Source organism: Chrysochloris asiatica, unplaced genomic scaffold (genome assembly GCF_000296735.1).
Source record: "Chrysochloris asiatica unplaced genomic scaffold, ChrAsi1.0 scaffold00326, whole genome shotgun sequence".
Lineage (NCBI taxonomy): Eukaryota > Metazoa > Chordata > Mammalia > Afrosoricida > Chrysochloridae > Chrysochloris > Chrysochloris asiatica.
In genome coordinates, this window is record NW_006408844.1 from 1,768,656 (window position 1) to 1,783,182 (window position 14,527).

At 51.6% G+C, this 14,527-nt stretch overlaps 1 protein-coding gene across 1 annotated transcript; it reads right to left on the bottom strand.

Moving 5' to 3' along the window:
- Positions 1-383: 383 nt before the first annotated feature.
- Positions 384-8,449, bottom strand: KLHL35 (kelch-like family member 35). The gene is made up of 6 exons (XM_006875421.1): positions 7,551-8,449; positions 5,960-6,144; positions 4,362-4,480; positions 3,406-3,594; positions 1,562-1,750; positions 384-754 (listed from the first exon to the last, which is right to left on the bottom strand). Exons 1-6 carry the CDS (start codon positions 8,447-8,449, stop codon positions 566-568), a joined length of 1,770 nt encoding a protein of 589 aa, XP_006875483.1. The 3' UTR covers positions 384-565.
- Positions 8,450-14,527: the final 6,078 nt, after the last annotated feature.

Below are 14,527 nucleotides of genomic sequence, written 5' to 3' on the forward strand. Positions count from 1 at the left end.
AAGGCCTCGTGATGTTTTCAACAGATCACAGCCTTGACAATCCTATGTAGTGTAGTCCACTCGGTATACATGGAGTTGCTATGAGTCAGAATCCACTTGAAGGCACTGTTGGTTACCCTAGAGAGCCTGGCCCCAGAGTTCGGGCTTGGTTCCTCATCATTTTACAGTTTTGTCTTTCCCAGTCCTTAGACATTTATGAGCCTATGCCTATTTGGTTTTCTGTTTGATATTTATTATTAAGCTGTATAAAAAATAGACTCTTTGAAGACATGAAATAGTTCATGATTTTTCTAAATGCCCGCACTCTTGTGAAGGTGAAAAAGGGGATGCACGAAAGTTACTGTGTAAAGGATAAACGCAGGGAGCACATACTGGGGATTATTTCTCCAGGCAAAGCAAGCTTGAGCTGGAACACGGACCCAGCCTGTGAATGAGCCTTTATTTCTATAAAGAAAGGGACCATAAGTTAAGAGCTATTTACATGCAGGAGCCGTGAGGGGAGCACAGTGGTACACCTGAGCGTGCCCCCCGCCCAGCCTCCAGGCTCAAGCCATCCAAGTCTGAGTCACCTGCCCAGGCTCTGGACAATGGTGACACAGCCATGGGAGCTGGTGCAGCGCTGCAGGGATGGTTGGGCCTCCACCTGCCCACTGCTGGGGTCAAAGGTGAAGACCCTATCGGTGCTCTCCCCGCGGTCATCCCGCCCACCAAGGATGTGGAGCTTCCCATCACACACGGTCACGCCGCAGCTCTCCTGAATAGACAGACAGACAATCACCCATGGAGTCTACCTGGCCTCCCTCTGTACCTAGCTAGGCAGGCAAGATAACAGAACCTGGACCCATAGAATATGAGCAAGCAGTCCAGATGGCAGAAAGTGGATGGACCGAGTTTGAGCTCTCTAGGCCTCATGTGAGCAGTGAGAATAGTAGTACCTTCTTCCCCACACCTTCACAGCTAGTTGAGTTAGGCACATAAACCAATTCTATATAGCTTATGGAACAAGCACTTCAATAACAACACTAATAGAAATCACCCATCACCACCTTGGGATCAGCAAAGGTAAGAATTGGCAAGGACTTCCAGTCCAACCATGCCCCTCTATAATCTTCTTGGGGTTTCAGGGGACAGGGATAGAAAATAAGGGGGCAGAGAGTTGCAAGGAACAGAACTTCCAGAGCCTGGACCTTCCCTTTCTAACATTACTGGAGCAGGGGAACTCAGCTAGTCCCTTCCGCACCCTACCCTGAAGAATGGGCCACCAGCTGGTGGTCTCAGGGCAAGGAGAAACCACAGGGCCATTGAGCTCAAGCTCTAAAATGACAGGTTCTGCACTAGCATGGACTAATTGGTGACCTTGAACCAGAGTTTCAACTTTCTAAGGCCCACCTCCTCTTCAGTGATACGTAAAGTTTGTAATCACTGTGAAGATAAAAATGCCTCACCTGGCATCCGACACAAGACTTGCTCATGACCTCTAAGCTTCAGCCCCTCAGAAGTGTGCTTTCATGTTCCTGCACAGAACTACTGCCAGGGACCATGCCCAGGAGCCCCCACTTACCACAGGGTTGGGAAGAGCAGCTGCCTCATCCCAGACATCTGTGCCAGGGTTGTAGGTGAAGATTTTGCTCATGAGGCCCCCCACCACATAGATCGTGTCCTCGAGGGAGACAGCCTCAAGACACCGCTGTGAGAAGGGAGCTGGTGACCTCAGGCTCCATCGGTCTTCCTTGGGATCAAAGCATTGCACCTGAAGGGTGGGGGGAGCAACGGAAGTGTGAAGCTTCTTCTCTCAACCTACCCTGCAGCAGACACCCTCCCACCTCTCGCCGCTAGGGGCGCTCATTCAGAACGTTGGTCTGAGCAAGTGCCTGGGAAGGTGAAGGACACTCCCAATTCCTATCCTCAAACGCTCTCAGTCTACTTCCGCGTTCTACTCCCCTGCTCCTGGATGCCCTTTGTCAAAAGTCTCCTCATTTTTCAAGGTCTAACGTTTACCACCTGAATTCCTGGTGTGGTGCTGTAGGATCAGCACTGAGCTGCAAAAAGTATGACAGTTCAAACCCACCAGCTGCTCTTCGGAAACCCTATACAGGGTCTCTATGCGTCAGAACGGATTCAAGGGCATTTAATAACAACAGATGCTACCACCTCCTTAAAGCCTTCCCTGGGTCTCACCCTCACCACCCCCACCCCCGCCGCAGAAACAGTCTCTCCTTTTACAGAGAGACTGTAACTGTACCTCACCCTATGAGCACGCGTGATCAAGCCCGGAGAGGTGTGCGTCCCAGGGGATGGAAGAGGTCTCTGCATCAGTGTTATTGAGGGTGCTCAGAGCAGGCTTCCCAAGGAATTGCCTCCCTGGCTGTATACATGGTCAGCCCACCCTCTCTTCTCAGTGCTCGTGGATCATGACAAGCCTCTGGCTGAGGTTTCCCTACATCCTACAGCTGTCCACAGGCTTCGCCTGCCCCTGATGCCCTTCCCCGTGAATTTTCCAGGGCTCGCACCTGTACCTAGCTGCCTGCTCACTTGTCCACCCTGTTGCCTCAACTCTTTCCTCGGAGACCCCCCAAGACGACCTATAACAAACCAGTGGGGCAGAGAGTGTATATCAGTGAGGTCATCGAGCTATGGGGAAGGTCTGCTGAAGGAATAGGGCAGAGAGAAAAGTCAGGAGAGACAGGGATCCTGATTTGGGAAAAGTTCAGGTCCTGGAACCACAGACCTGTGAGACCATCCGGGGAGGCCTCACAGCTGCTGTGATGAAGACAGCAGTCTAACAGTCCAACAATGGCGAATGTGATGAGTAGTCTATGGTTCGTCCCTCGTGGGACATGACAGGGATACTGGAAGGATGGCAATGAAGCGTTCCGGTGCTTATACTTAAATGCGAAGCACATAAAGCAGAATGTAAAATTTTACTAATTGTAAGAATATAAGTATACAAATATATAGCAGAAAAGCCAAAATCAACTCAGAAGAAGCCTGGGAGAAAATGCACTACTAAAACTACTGGGATTATGAGCAAGTTTTTGGTTTTCTACTTGTATGTGTTTCCTAAACTTTCAACAGTGAATGCATTCTTTTTTGAATGTAGGATAAACATTTTAACTAATCCCATCCCTGCCCTCATTTAATTTTTACAATTATGAGGCTCTTGTGGCCTGGGGTTGTTTCCGCTGAGTCGAAACCGACCGACGGAGACCAGCTGCGCTGCTGACCCCCTGTGTGCCCTTAAAGCGCTCTCTAAACTCATTTCCTTGCTAGAAACATGGGACGCTGACGAGATTAAGTGAGCAAATGATCAGGGCGGAAAACGACAGTTCTGAACCCGGCGCGAAGCAGGCGCTACTGATATCCTGCAGCCTCCCAGCCCTCTCCGCCTGCCCCTGGGACTGCTACCTTGTTTGTGTTGACGCCGTCCTGGCGCGCACCCCCGATTACGTAGAGCTGGCCCGCGCAGGACGCCACCGCCGCCGAGCTCACCGCCTCCGGAAGGGGCGCGGCGGCCGTCCAGGTGTTGGAAAAAGGGTCGTATCGCTCCACGCTGCGCAGGCGCCTCAGGCCGTCAAAGCCGCCCACCACAAACAGCTACGGGAAAGACACGGAGTGCGGCATCAGGAGTTAGGGCCCCTATGAATTTCAGCCCCACTGCCGCAGTTTAGGGGCCAAGGAGATTGAAGGATGATCCCAGGACTGCTGGCGCCTAGACGACCTCCACTAAGTTAAGGAATTTACCTAAACCTGAGATCATGAGATCCAATGCGGAGTGGATCAGTAAAATACCTAGCACCAAGATTATGTTTGGTAACGTCAAAACCCAAACCGTCCTGGAGTCGATTCTGACTCATACCGATCCTATAGGGCAGGGTAGAACTGTCCCACATGGTTCCCAGGGTTGTAAATCTATTGGAAGCTGACTGTTTCATCTTTCTCCAAGTAGCGGGTGGGTTCCACCTCCCACCATTCAGTTAGCATTGAGGACTTCAGCCACTGTGCCACCGTGTTTCCTTAGGTTTAATAGTAATAGTAATTGGGTTAACCACCGCACTTCTCCGATTCTAAGAAGCTCTTTTATTTGTAGCACTAAGTTCCAGATTTTGTTTTACAAAGACAGTTGGTAAGCCCCGCCCCCCTATTTTCCTAAGTGGCAGTCAAGATTCAAACCCAGATTGTTTGGTCTTGAAGCGCACACCCCTGACCACAAAGCTGTATTATTACAGCAACTGCTGTCATTAGTAGTAGTATTAGATTATATGATCTTGGGTCAGTCTTTTCTTACAAAACGGGGTCTTAGAGAGCCTTCCCCCAGGACATCCGTAGCTTGGGCCCTAAGACAGCAGCTGCAGTGTCCCTACCTGGCCTTGAATAACCACCATCTTGTGTCTCCACCTGCCCTTGTGCAATGAGGCTACCTTGATCCAGGTATGCAGAGGGGAGCTAAACACCCACACGTCACGGCTGTTGATGTGGCCTCCTAGGGAGAGAAAGGCAGTTTTGCTCCCCAGACCCTGTTGCTAGCTCAGCCCCTACCAAAAGAGCTAGAAACATGGGCCCCAGAATCCAGGGGAGGGGTTATTGTAGACAGCAGGAGGGACTCCCCCTCTACCAGTATGACTTGAGGCAGAGAGCCCTCGGAAGGAGTGCGTAGGAGGTCTGGGATAGGACAACAGGCAGGGACTCTTGAGGGGAGAGCCCTGATGGGTTCTGGAAGGAGTGATCTTCAGCAGGTAACCTGAGGTGGTGTGCAAGCTTTGTGCTCAGGGCAGCAGACATGGACACTTAGAACCCTACTAAGGAGTGCAAGAGAAGAGTCAGGAATGTACTGAGGTCAGAGGAAAAGCAGAGCCACTGAATTTGGAACTGTGGGGGGGGTGGGGGGGGTGGGAGATAAAGGGTAACATGATAACCCACCTCTCTTACTTTTGCCCTTAAATTCCTGATTTCATTTATGTTCTCATTCTCGGAATCTCAGGGAGGGGAGAGTTTGTTCATATCAAACAGATCTGCATTCCTATCCTAGCTTTGCCATCAATGCGATGAAAAATAAATTACTTATTTTCAAATTTGTTTTCTCATGTGTATGAAGTAATACACTCTTCATTAGAGCTGTGGGGGGAATTAGAAGAGACAACGAATGCAAGCTGCTCAGCATAATGTCCAGCTACATGAAGAGAAGTGATTATTAATAATAATATGAATGGAAGCTGACATTGGGTAGAGTCAGACAGGTGATTGGCTCTGCTGAACCACCACTATACTATGTCCATTTCCATGCAGGCAGTTCCCATTCATATAGATATCTACCGTGTAAATATTTCCAGAAGCACAGTCTCATTTTCCTCCATTGGCGGGGCCCAGTGGGTTTGAACCGTCCACCTTGCTCCCCAAGGCCTAATCCACAGTGCCACTTGTAGTTGCTGTCGTTGTTAAACTCCCTCAAGCCGTTTCCAACTCATAGCCACCCTGTATATGGTTTCCGAGAAGCGGCTGATGAGTTTGAACTGCCGACCTTATGTTCAAACCGACTTTGCAGTCCAGTGCTTATCCTACAGCGCCACACCAGGACGCCAACATACAACATTATAATCAATACATGCAGTGTAGTGGTGGTGGTTATGTGCCGTAGAATCGGTTCCGACTCATAGCAACCCTGCATAGGGTTTCCGAGGCTGTAAATCTTTGTGGGAGCAGAAAGCCTCATCTTTCTTCCGTGGAACAGCTGGTAGCTTCAAACTGCTCATTTTGAGATGAGCAGCTCCACTCGTTTGCTACCGGAGCGCCTACATGTAGTACTTGTTGCTGTTAAGTGCCATCTAGTCGGTACCGACTCAGAGCGAGTAGTATCCCGATGGGAAAATATGCTAGCGATTGGAAAAAAAGGAACACATGTGGGCGGGTGTAGGGAGACTATAAACCAATCTCATGTGACTGCTACTGCGGGCCCCGCCCTCACCGGAGACGTAGACGTCATTGCGTAGAGTGCAGGCGGCGAACTCCGATCGCGTATAGCCGGGCAGGCTGGGCAGTGGGGTCCAGCGACGACTCTCTGGATGGTAGGCGTCGGCGAAGGGCAGCTTCAGGAGCCCCTTTCTGTCACAGCCGCCGATGATCACGATCATTTCTGCTAGGTCCATGAATCTGGTGTGGGGAATAAGCCCATGCCCGTTGATCCGCGCCCATGGTTTGCACCCCCTTAGCCCTCTTGCTCACCACACTGTTTGGTCCGGCTGCCATTCCATGCCCTTCTGCGGGCTCCTGGTAGGGGCTCTGTCACTTCATCATTGTTTTGACTACTGATGGGCCACTAATCTTCACCCCATTCTGGTGGTGGTGGTTGTGTGCCATGGAGTCGGTTCCGACTCAGCGACCCTGGTCTCATCTTTCTTCAGCTGGGCGGCTGGTAGATTTGAACTTCTGACCTTACAGTTTGCAGCCCAATTCTAATTCACTACAGTACCAGGGCTCCTTCACCACGTCCAGCTAATTTACAGGAAAAAATATTTTTAAAAATCAACTTTACAGAGCCCCAAAATCAAGGAGCTCTGGTAGTACAGTGGTTACGAATTCGGCTGCTAACCGCAAGGTCAGCAGTTTGAAACTACCAGCTGTTATGCTATGAGTCGGAACCGACTCCACGGCACATAGCAACAACAACCTAGAAAAATCACTTCCTTTAACACTTAACTACAGTTGTTTTGGAGTCCTGGTGTTGCGCTGTGGGTTAACGTGCTAGACTGCAAAGTCGATTTGAACTACAAAGTTGGCGGTTTAAGCTCACCAACCGCTCCTGGAAAACGCTATACAGGGTCGCTTTTTGTGTCGGAACCGACTCGACGGCACTTAACAACAACAGTTCTATTAGGTAGGGACTACTAGTGTGGTGTTGTGGGTTAATGCACTGGACTGCAAAGTCAGCGGTTCATGGTCATCAGCCACTCCTCGGAAACCCTATACAGCGTCGCTATGAATCGGAACCGACTCGACGGAGGAGCATCTTTGTGCTAGGCCTAGCACTTACTGTTGGAAAGAAACAGAGTGGTAAATCAGAGGGGTCCCTGGTTCCTGTTCCTGAGGGTGGGCTGTTGGTCTTGGACTACTACACCCAGTCTCCTGGTCTGGCATTTCAGAAGTAGGGTCAGGTCATTTCCACTCTCCTCTATCGTCAGTGCTTTCCGGTTTGCATCCTTTCGTTATCTCCCAGATGATAGCCGATATTTCCAAAGTACTCCCCTCTCCTAGGCACTCAGTTTGGGACCTGGCACAGTGTCAACACTCAGTAGTATGAAATGAATAGGTAAAAGCGTGAGTGAGTACAGATGGGCTAGAGACTGTGCGCAAAGTATGGAATCTTTGCATCTCATCACTTGACAGTTAACTCTCCAAGGGCAGAATTCCCAGCATCAAACCTATTTATTGTCTGTTGAATGAAGGGCTGAATCTCACTCAACAGGCCTATGAATGACTGATTGGATGAACGGATGATGAAGGAATGAATGAGTGGATGAAGAAGGGAGGATGGGAGGCAAGGGAGCGGCAGGCTGTACCTCCGCGGCCGGGCCCGTAGCGCGCCAGCTTCGCGGCCCAGGATGAAGCAGGCGCGGGCTTCCAGCAGCAGTGGTCGGCACTCTCTGCAAGCCTGCAGCAACTCATCGGCCTCCACCTTCTCTAGGAAGTAGTCAGGCGCCAGCAGAGGCAGGCGCACGTGCTCCAGGAGGCGCCGCAGCTGCCCCCGGCGGGTTGGCGCATCGTGGCGTACCCAGCGCATGGCCGCCTCGAACACTGCTTCCTCTCGGGCCACGCCCAGCGCCGGGTCTGCCAGCAGCGTCGCTACCTCATCCGGGGTCAGCTCTAGGAAGTCGGCGTGGCACGCCACCTCGACAAAGGCTTGGCGTAGAACGTGGCCGCAGCGCTCCGCCAGTGAGGCCAGAGAGAAGGCGGTGGCCACGCGGCGCAGCGCCAGACTGTTGGCAGCGCGCAGACGGCCCTCGAGGAAGCTCACGCAGGCCTCGCGCAGACCCGCCACGCCTAGCCGCTCGGACAGCGCCAGCACCTCGGCCGCCTCGTCCTCAGCGCGCAGCTGCACGCCCGCGCCGTATAAGTAGTCGAGCACTACGGCGAGCGCCGTGGCCGCTGCCGCCCCGGTCTGCCCCGCATCCAGCCTTGTGCGATGCCCCTCGGGCGCTACTGGTACCACGGGCACCATGGCCAGGCTGCGCTCCAGCCGACCAGCCTCAAACAGGCTTCGGAAGTAGGTGCTTCCCGCGCAGAGTGCGGCACGGTGGCACGGGAAGTCGCGACCGCCGGCGCGCAGCACCAAGTCGGTGAGGGTACCGCTCTGTCGGTAGGAATTGAGGGTCTGCAGGACGCGCTGCGCGTGGCAGGCACCAGGGCACTGGGCTTCGGAGCCCGGCTCTGACTCCTCCTGCCCAGAGGCCTCCAGCATCCTGCCAGGTAGAGAACATAAATAGCAAGGGGAAGTAGAGATTGCTGGGACCCACACACTTCATTCATTAAGTCGTTCGTTGCTTTGCCTACTCATCTGCTCATTGATGCATGTATGCTCGTATACATGTGTGTTTTCACTCCCCATACCTTTATGGTAGCAGAGTGGTTACGAATCGGGATGCTAACCTCAAGATCAGCAGTTCGAAACTACCAGCCATACTGCAGGAGACCGATGAGGCTTTCTGCTCCCGTGAAGATTTACAGCCTCGGAAACCCTGTACTGTACAGCGTCACTGTGAGTCGGAATCGCCTCCACGGTACTTCACAACAACAACATCTTTATGGTGGAGTACTGGTGTGGTGCCAGACTGCAAAGTCCTTTGAACTGCAATGTCGGCAGTTCAAGCTCACCAGCTGCTCTTTGGAAACCCTGTACAGGGTTGCTATGGGTCGGAACCTACTCGGTGGCACTTAACATCTTTATGGTGATAGTGGTGGTGGTAGTTTCCGAGGCTGTAAATCTTTATAGGAGCAGAAAGCCTCATCGTTTTCCCACGGAACGGTTGGTAGTTTTGAACTGCTGACCTTGAGGTTAGCAGCCCAACTCGTAACCACTGCGCTACCAGAGCTTTTTAGATTCCCTTATAGCCACAGCCATCTAGCCTCAACCTACCTACAGGGACTTCCCAATGTACCACTCTTTCCCTTGTTTATCCAATTCAGCTATACTGCCCCTTCTGTCATCGTTTTTTTTTATCCTTATCGGCAGGAAACGTGTGGCTCGCTCTCAGCTAGGGTGATTTGAGGAGAATCTAATAAAGGAACGATTTATAAAAGCATAGGCAATGTTTAGAGACTCCAACAAAGGAATAGAGCAGTATCTCGTGCCAAGCAGCAGGGAGCTTTCAAGGCCCCAGAGTCTGAAGGATGAGGGCAAGGAGACTACTGGAACCCGGACAGAATACATGTGTAGGAAGGGCCATCAGACAGGACCTATAGCCTTTGGGTTTCAGGTAACCCCCCAGGGACCTAAAGTGAGGGGATGATAACTCTACCTGTCTCTCCTCCTCCCACCCTGCCTTCTGCTGGGTTTTCTGTTGATACTTCCCATTGGCCAAACTTAAGCAAAAGAACCTGTCAGTGCAAGTCAACGGGCTCCACTCCCATCTCCTCATTCACAAAGCAAAGAAGAGAGGAGAGTGCATCTGGAGCAGCCAAATCACCCTAGTTGAGAGTGAACCATATGTTTCCTTTTCTGGACCTTCTTGGAGCTGCTTTCTTTGGTTTATTCCATTTAATATGCGCCCTCTCCCCCAACAGCAGGGGAGCTAGCCTACAGGTACTCAATTAGTACTTGTTCAGGTTGAATGGACTGTATAAACTAAGTGTTTATTGAAGGCCGTCTCTGTGCCAGGCAGTAAGCAAGACAGTCAGTCCCTGCTCTCCTGGAGCTAACAGCTGGACAGGGTTCCTATGGGGAAAGTACCCATTTTGGGGGTGGGTATCAGGAAAGGGGTCCCTGAGGAGGGGATCTTTAAATGCAGAAGAGAGGAATGAGTAGAATTAACCAGGTGAAGAGAAGGGAATGGAGGGAGGATGTGTCTAGGAGAGAGTAGTCTGCAAAACCCAAGAGGGTAGGAAGGCAGGAGGCTAGATCCTAAGTGAGAGGAATGTTGGTCCTCTCTCTAGTGGGAATTCTCAAGCCGGTAGAAAGAGTTCTGCTCTAAGACAGATCTAGGTTCGACCTCTACCACTGATTCACTGTGTTACCTGGGCCAGGGCAATCCCTACACCAGGCCTCAATTTCCAAAGCTTCCTTTAAAGGATTGCTGTGACTTTTAAGTTGAATGTATGAAAAGGGCTAGGTGCATAGCATAAATTCAGTAAATTTCTTTGCATTGTTTTTAATTCAAGAGAAAGGGTACATACCATGTGTACTAGTTGCCTTCATATATATAATTTCATTGGGCTCTCATACAACCCTGAGTTGTGTCTCTGGACACCTCACCTTTGGTTTGGTTTAGTTTATGTTTGTCATGAGGAAACAGGCACACAGAAGGAACCTGCATTTCAGAGGTTTGCTGTGAGGGCCAAAAGCGAGGGTAGGGGCTGTACTTTTGTGAAAGCACTCTGCAAAGAGAAGAGCTGTTCCTATGCTGATTATGATTTGGCCATTATAGAATACAGCCTCTGTTTGCACACCTTCTGTGACAGGGAGCTCACTCATTATATGACTTCTTAGGGAAAGCATGGTGGCTCTGCCCTCAGCCCCTTATTCTCCTACCTCCACCTGATGCCAGTTCTGCACTGGAGGTTGGCTTATATCCAGTGTCAGCTTAGCTTTCCTGGCTCATACCCAGGTCATCTTGGGCAGTCGGTCCCCTGCCTCAGCACTGCAGGGAGATAAACCTCATGGTGGGCAGGACTCTGACTAAGTTAGCTACCTTTCTCACGGGGCCACCATTTTGTCACACAAGTCAGACGGGTGGGCGTGTCCTAAGGAGCAGCCAAGTAGCAGGAGGGAGGTGAAGCAGTCACCAGGGCACGTTGGCTGTCCTGAGCTAACTGAGAAGGCAACCACGAGAGCTGAGACCTCAGGGGGCAGGTATCATCAGAGCAGGGAAAGAATTACCAGCACCACACTAAGAGTCAAGGACCTGCCTGGGGGCAGGGTGTGAGTCCCACGGGGACTTCTGCACGTCAGCGCAGTTGTGTGCTGCACTCGGTGTTGTACACACACGGAGACCTCAGACCCAATCTCTACCCAGGAGATTCCCAGTCTAGGATGGACATGCAATTGGAACATGTAAGGTAAGGATTTCCCAATCAGGACTCGCTCCGGCATTCTCCCAAACCTGCTGAGAGTCGAGGACCGAAAGAGGCACCTTGAGCCAAGGGTCCGGACGCAGACTCTAGGATCCAGTCCCTAGAAGTTGATTAGAACAACTATACACACCCACTCACACAAAATCCCTTTAGTGAATCCCCCGCCTCTGGGGCAGCTGAGCCTTGGAGCCCAGCTCAGAAGTTCCTGATTCTTACCTGGCCACGCCCTCTTCCAGGTGCCCCTTGGCAGCTGCTAGCACGCAGTGGTTACTCCCGTTAGTGCCAGCAACCCACACCCCTGGCGTCCCGACTTCAATGTCCCAGCCTCTGTGCCTGGACTCCCGCTCATGCTCAGCTGTGGGAGGACAAAGGGGCTGGACGCCAGGGCGAAAGGAGGGGAAAAGTGGGGGGAGGGGACGCTGGGCTTTTGTTTCCCCTTCTAAGACCAGCCCCCCAGGGGTGGGAGTAAATGTGGACTTGATTGTGTGAACAGCTCTCGGGGGATCTGGTGTAATTGAGATTAGGGTGACGGGGGTTAGCTGTGCCCCTAAATGACACGCGCAGGTTGTGTCAGGGTGTGTGTGGTGAGAAGTGAGTGTGCAGGTGTTCCGCTGTGGCAGTGCACGGAGCTTAGTGACTGCATGGCGCTGGGATGGATATATGACTGTGTGGCTCAGATGTGCTAAGAATGTGACTGTCACAGATAGGTTTCCTCTTTCTGCTTGTGTGACTTCCATGTGGTGTTTCTGCTTGGCAGCACATATGTGGGATAGTGTGTGTCTTGGTTGTTCCTGTCTCTTTGTGATTGTTCATTTCTGTGTGTCTCAGAGGATTGTGTGTGTGTGTGTGTGTGTGTCACTGGGGTGTGTGTGTCCATGGACCATGTTTGCCTCTGTGTGTGTGTACTGTATGTTCAAGGATTGATGTCTGTGGAGTGTGTGAGCCTGTGTCTCTGGTCTGAATTGAGGGGGGTTTCCACTATCCCGCTCAAGAAAGCATTCATTCCCCTTGGAGTGAGCAAAGTGAGGCAGGGTATGGTGGTCCTAGGTGGGTCAGGGTGGGGTAGAGGGGAGACCATTGCTGCTCTGGACCAGCCTGCTTTCCATATACTGGCACGGAATCATTTGTTGCCTTGAGGGATGATGCAGGGCTGTTGTTAAGTGTTTTAGAGTCAGTTCCGACTCATAGCAAGTGACCCTGTATAGGAGCGGCTGGTGGGTTTGAACCACCACATCAGGATTCCTTCTGTGGGGTAGGTGAGAGCATCTAACGATGGAAGCAGGCCGTTTGGAGAGGGAGTTGCCTTGGCAAGAGCTCGGATGGGCCTGGGCTTGCCCTGAGTTGCTATGTGACCCTCACTGCCCACCCCTTGGCCCCAGGCTCCTTATCTCAGAAGGGACAATAGTGACTCCAGTTGTTCTCATCTCACTGGGGTTTGTGGGTAAAAGCGGAAGGAGACCTGATGTCACCCTCTCAGTGGCTGGATGCAGGCCCAGTTTGTGGAAGGACCAAGATTGAGGAACAGGTCTGATGTTGACTGAGTAAATAAATGCCCCAGGGACCCTGCTCCAGGAAATGGTGCCACCCCTCCTCTCACAGTCAAAGGATGTTTTGCTCTTTGTTAAAAGGTGTGAACGATTTGAGCACCTTTAATTGTGTTTGTATTGGGAATGCTATGGCTCCACAGGATAAACACTGTGGATTGCAAACCATAGATTGGTGGTTCGAACCCAGCAGCCACTCCACTAGAGAAAGATGAGACTTTCTGCTCCTGCAAAGATTTATAGCCTCGGAAACCCTATGCAGGGTTGCTATGAGTGGGAACTGATTCAGCGGCAGTTAACAACATACTTGTACTTGGGAAAGAGCAGCTGAGGGTTTAGGCAGGAGCCTTCGAGAAGGAGACTTCACTCTGAGGTCACAGGGCAGGGAGAAAGGTGTGAGCTACCACTGGGTTTGCAGGTAGGTGCAGAGGTGGAGTTTTCGGTAACCCTGAAATTTCACAGAGAGGAACCAGCAACCACCGGACTGAGAACGGCCTCAGCTGAGGATGGACTGGCATGACACTGTCCAGCAGGGGGAGGTGGGAGGCCCCCATTAGATACTTGTGGTTTGAGGGGAGGCAGCCTTGGGCTGGTGAGTGGGTGGTGCAGTGCAGGGTCCTAGTGCCAAAGGGTGCTGGCTGGCTCTTCTACCCACAACTCTCAGTCCCACCATCCCCAATCCACTCCAAGGTCCTGTCCTCCAGGATGACTCAAGTGTGATCCAAAACCTGTAGTACCCCAGCCAGTGTGCGGAGGGGGTGGGGTGTAGGGCGGGTGCTGACCAGACAGGGAGGGACTGACAGAAGAAGTCACATTCATAGTCACTTTCCTGGGTGGGGCTGCCAGAAGCTAGAGAAGAGACTATTGGGACATTTTGGGTAGGGCAGTGCTCCTCAACTCTGACCCAGCAGTGTGGGTTCCACTGAGCTTTGCCCCTGGAAAGCACTCACCACAATTTCAGTTGGGGTAGGGGAGAGTAGGATGATGCTCCCTCACAGTTCCCTGGGGAGCAGCCCAAGAGGCTAACATAGGTTAGTCTGAGTGTCAACATTTGTGAGGAGCCTCTTGTCCTTTTCTCTAAGGTGTCAGAATCAGACCCTGAGAGTACTATCCAGAAGACCCGTTTGGAGGAGAAACCCATCCCTTGGCTGCCAGAAAGGGCCAGATTTACGGAAACCTTTTATGACCCATGGACCACCCACCAACATTTTCAGCCTCTCAGGTTTTTTTGGGGAAACTATCCCAGTTGTAGTACATGCTGTACCACCTGGCAGGGACCAGTATAACTGTGTGAATATGAAGAAACCAAGCAAACACTACCAATCCAACTATCAGAGTCCACTTAGGTCATATGTGCCCCACAGAACTGGTATCAAAATCTCCATTACTGAAAACACATGGCAACAACAAAAAATTCACAGCAGTAAATAATTTGGTCATGAAAGGTTAACACATGCTGGAGCTGGGGTTTAGCTCCCCCTTTCCTTTAAGACACCTCCACACCACATAGAATCTTAGGACAGAGTTCCAGACCTGTACTGACAACCTCTGACCTTTCCGGAAGACAGAGGCACAGGTCCCACGGATTCAAAGACAGGCATATCTGTGTTTCCAAGGCCTTCAGATCAAGTGCTCCCACCATGCTGGGAATTGGCTGGGAGGTGGGGGGGGTGAGGGGAGTGGGGGGTGGCCCAAAGTCCCCAGAT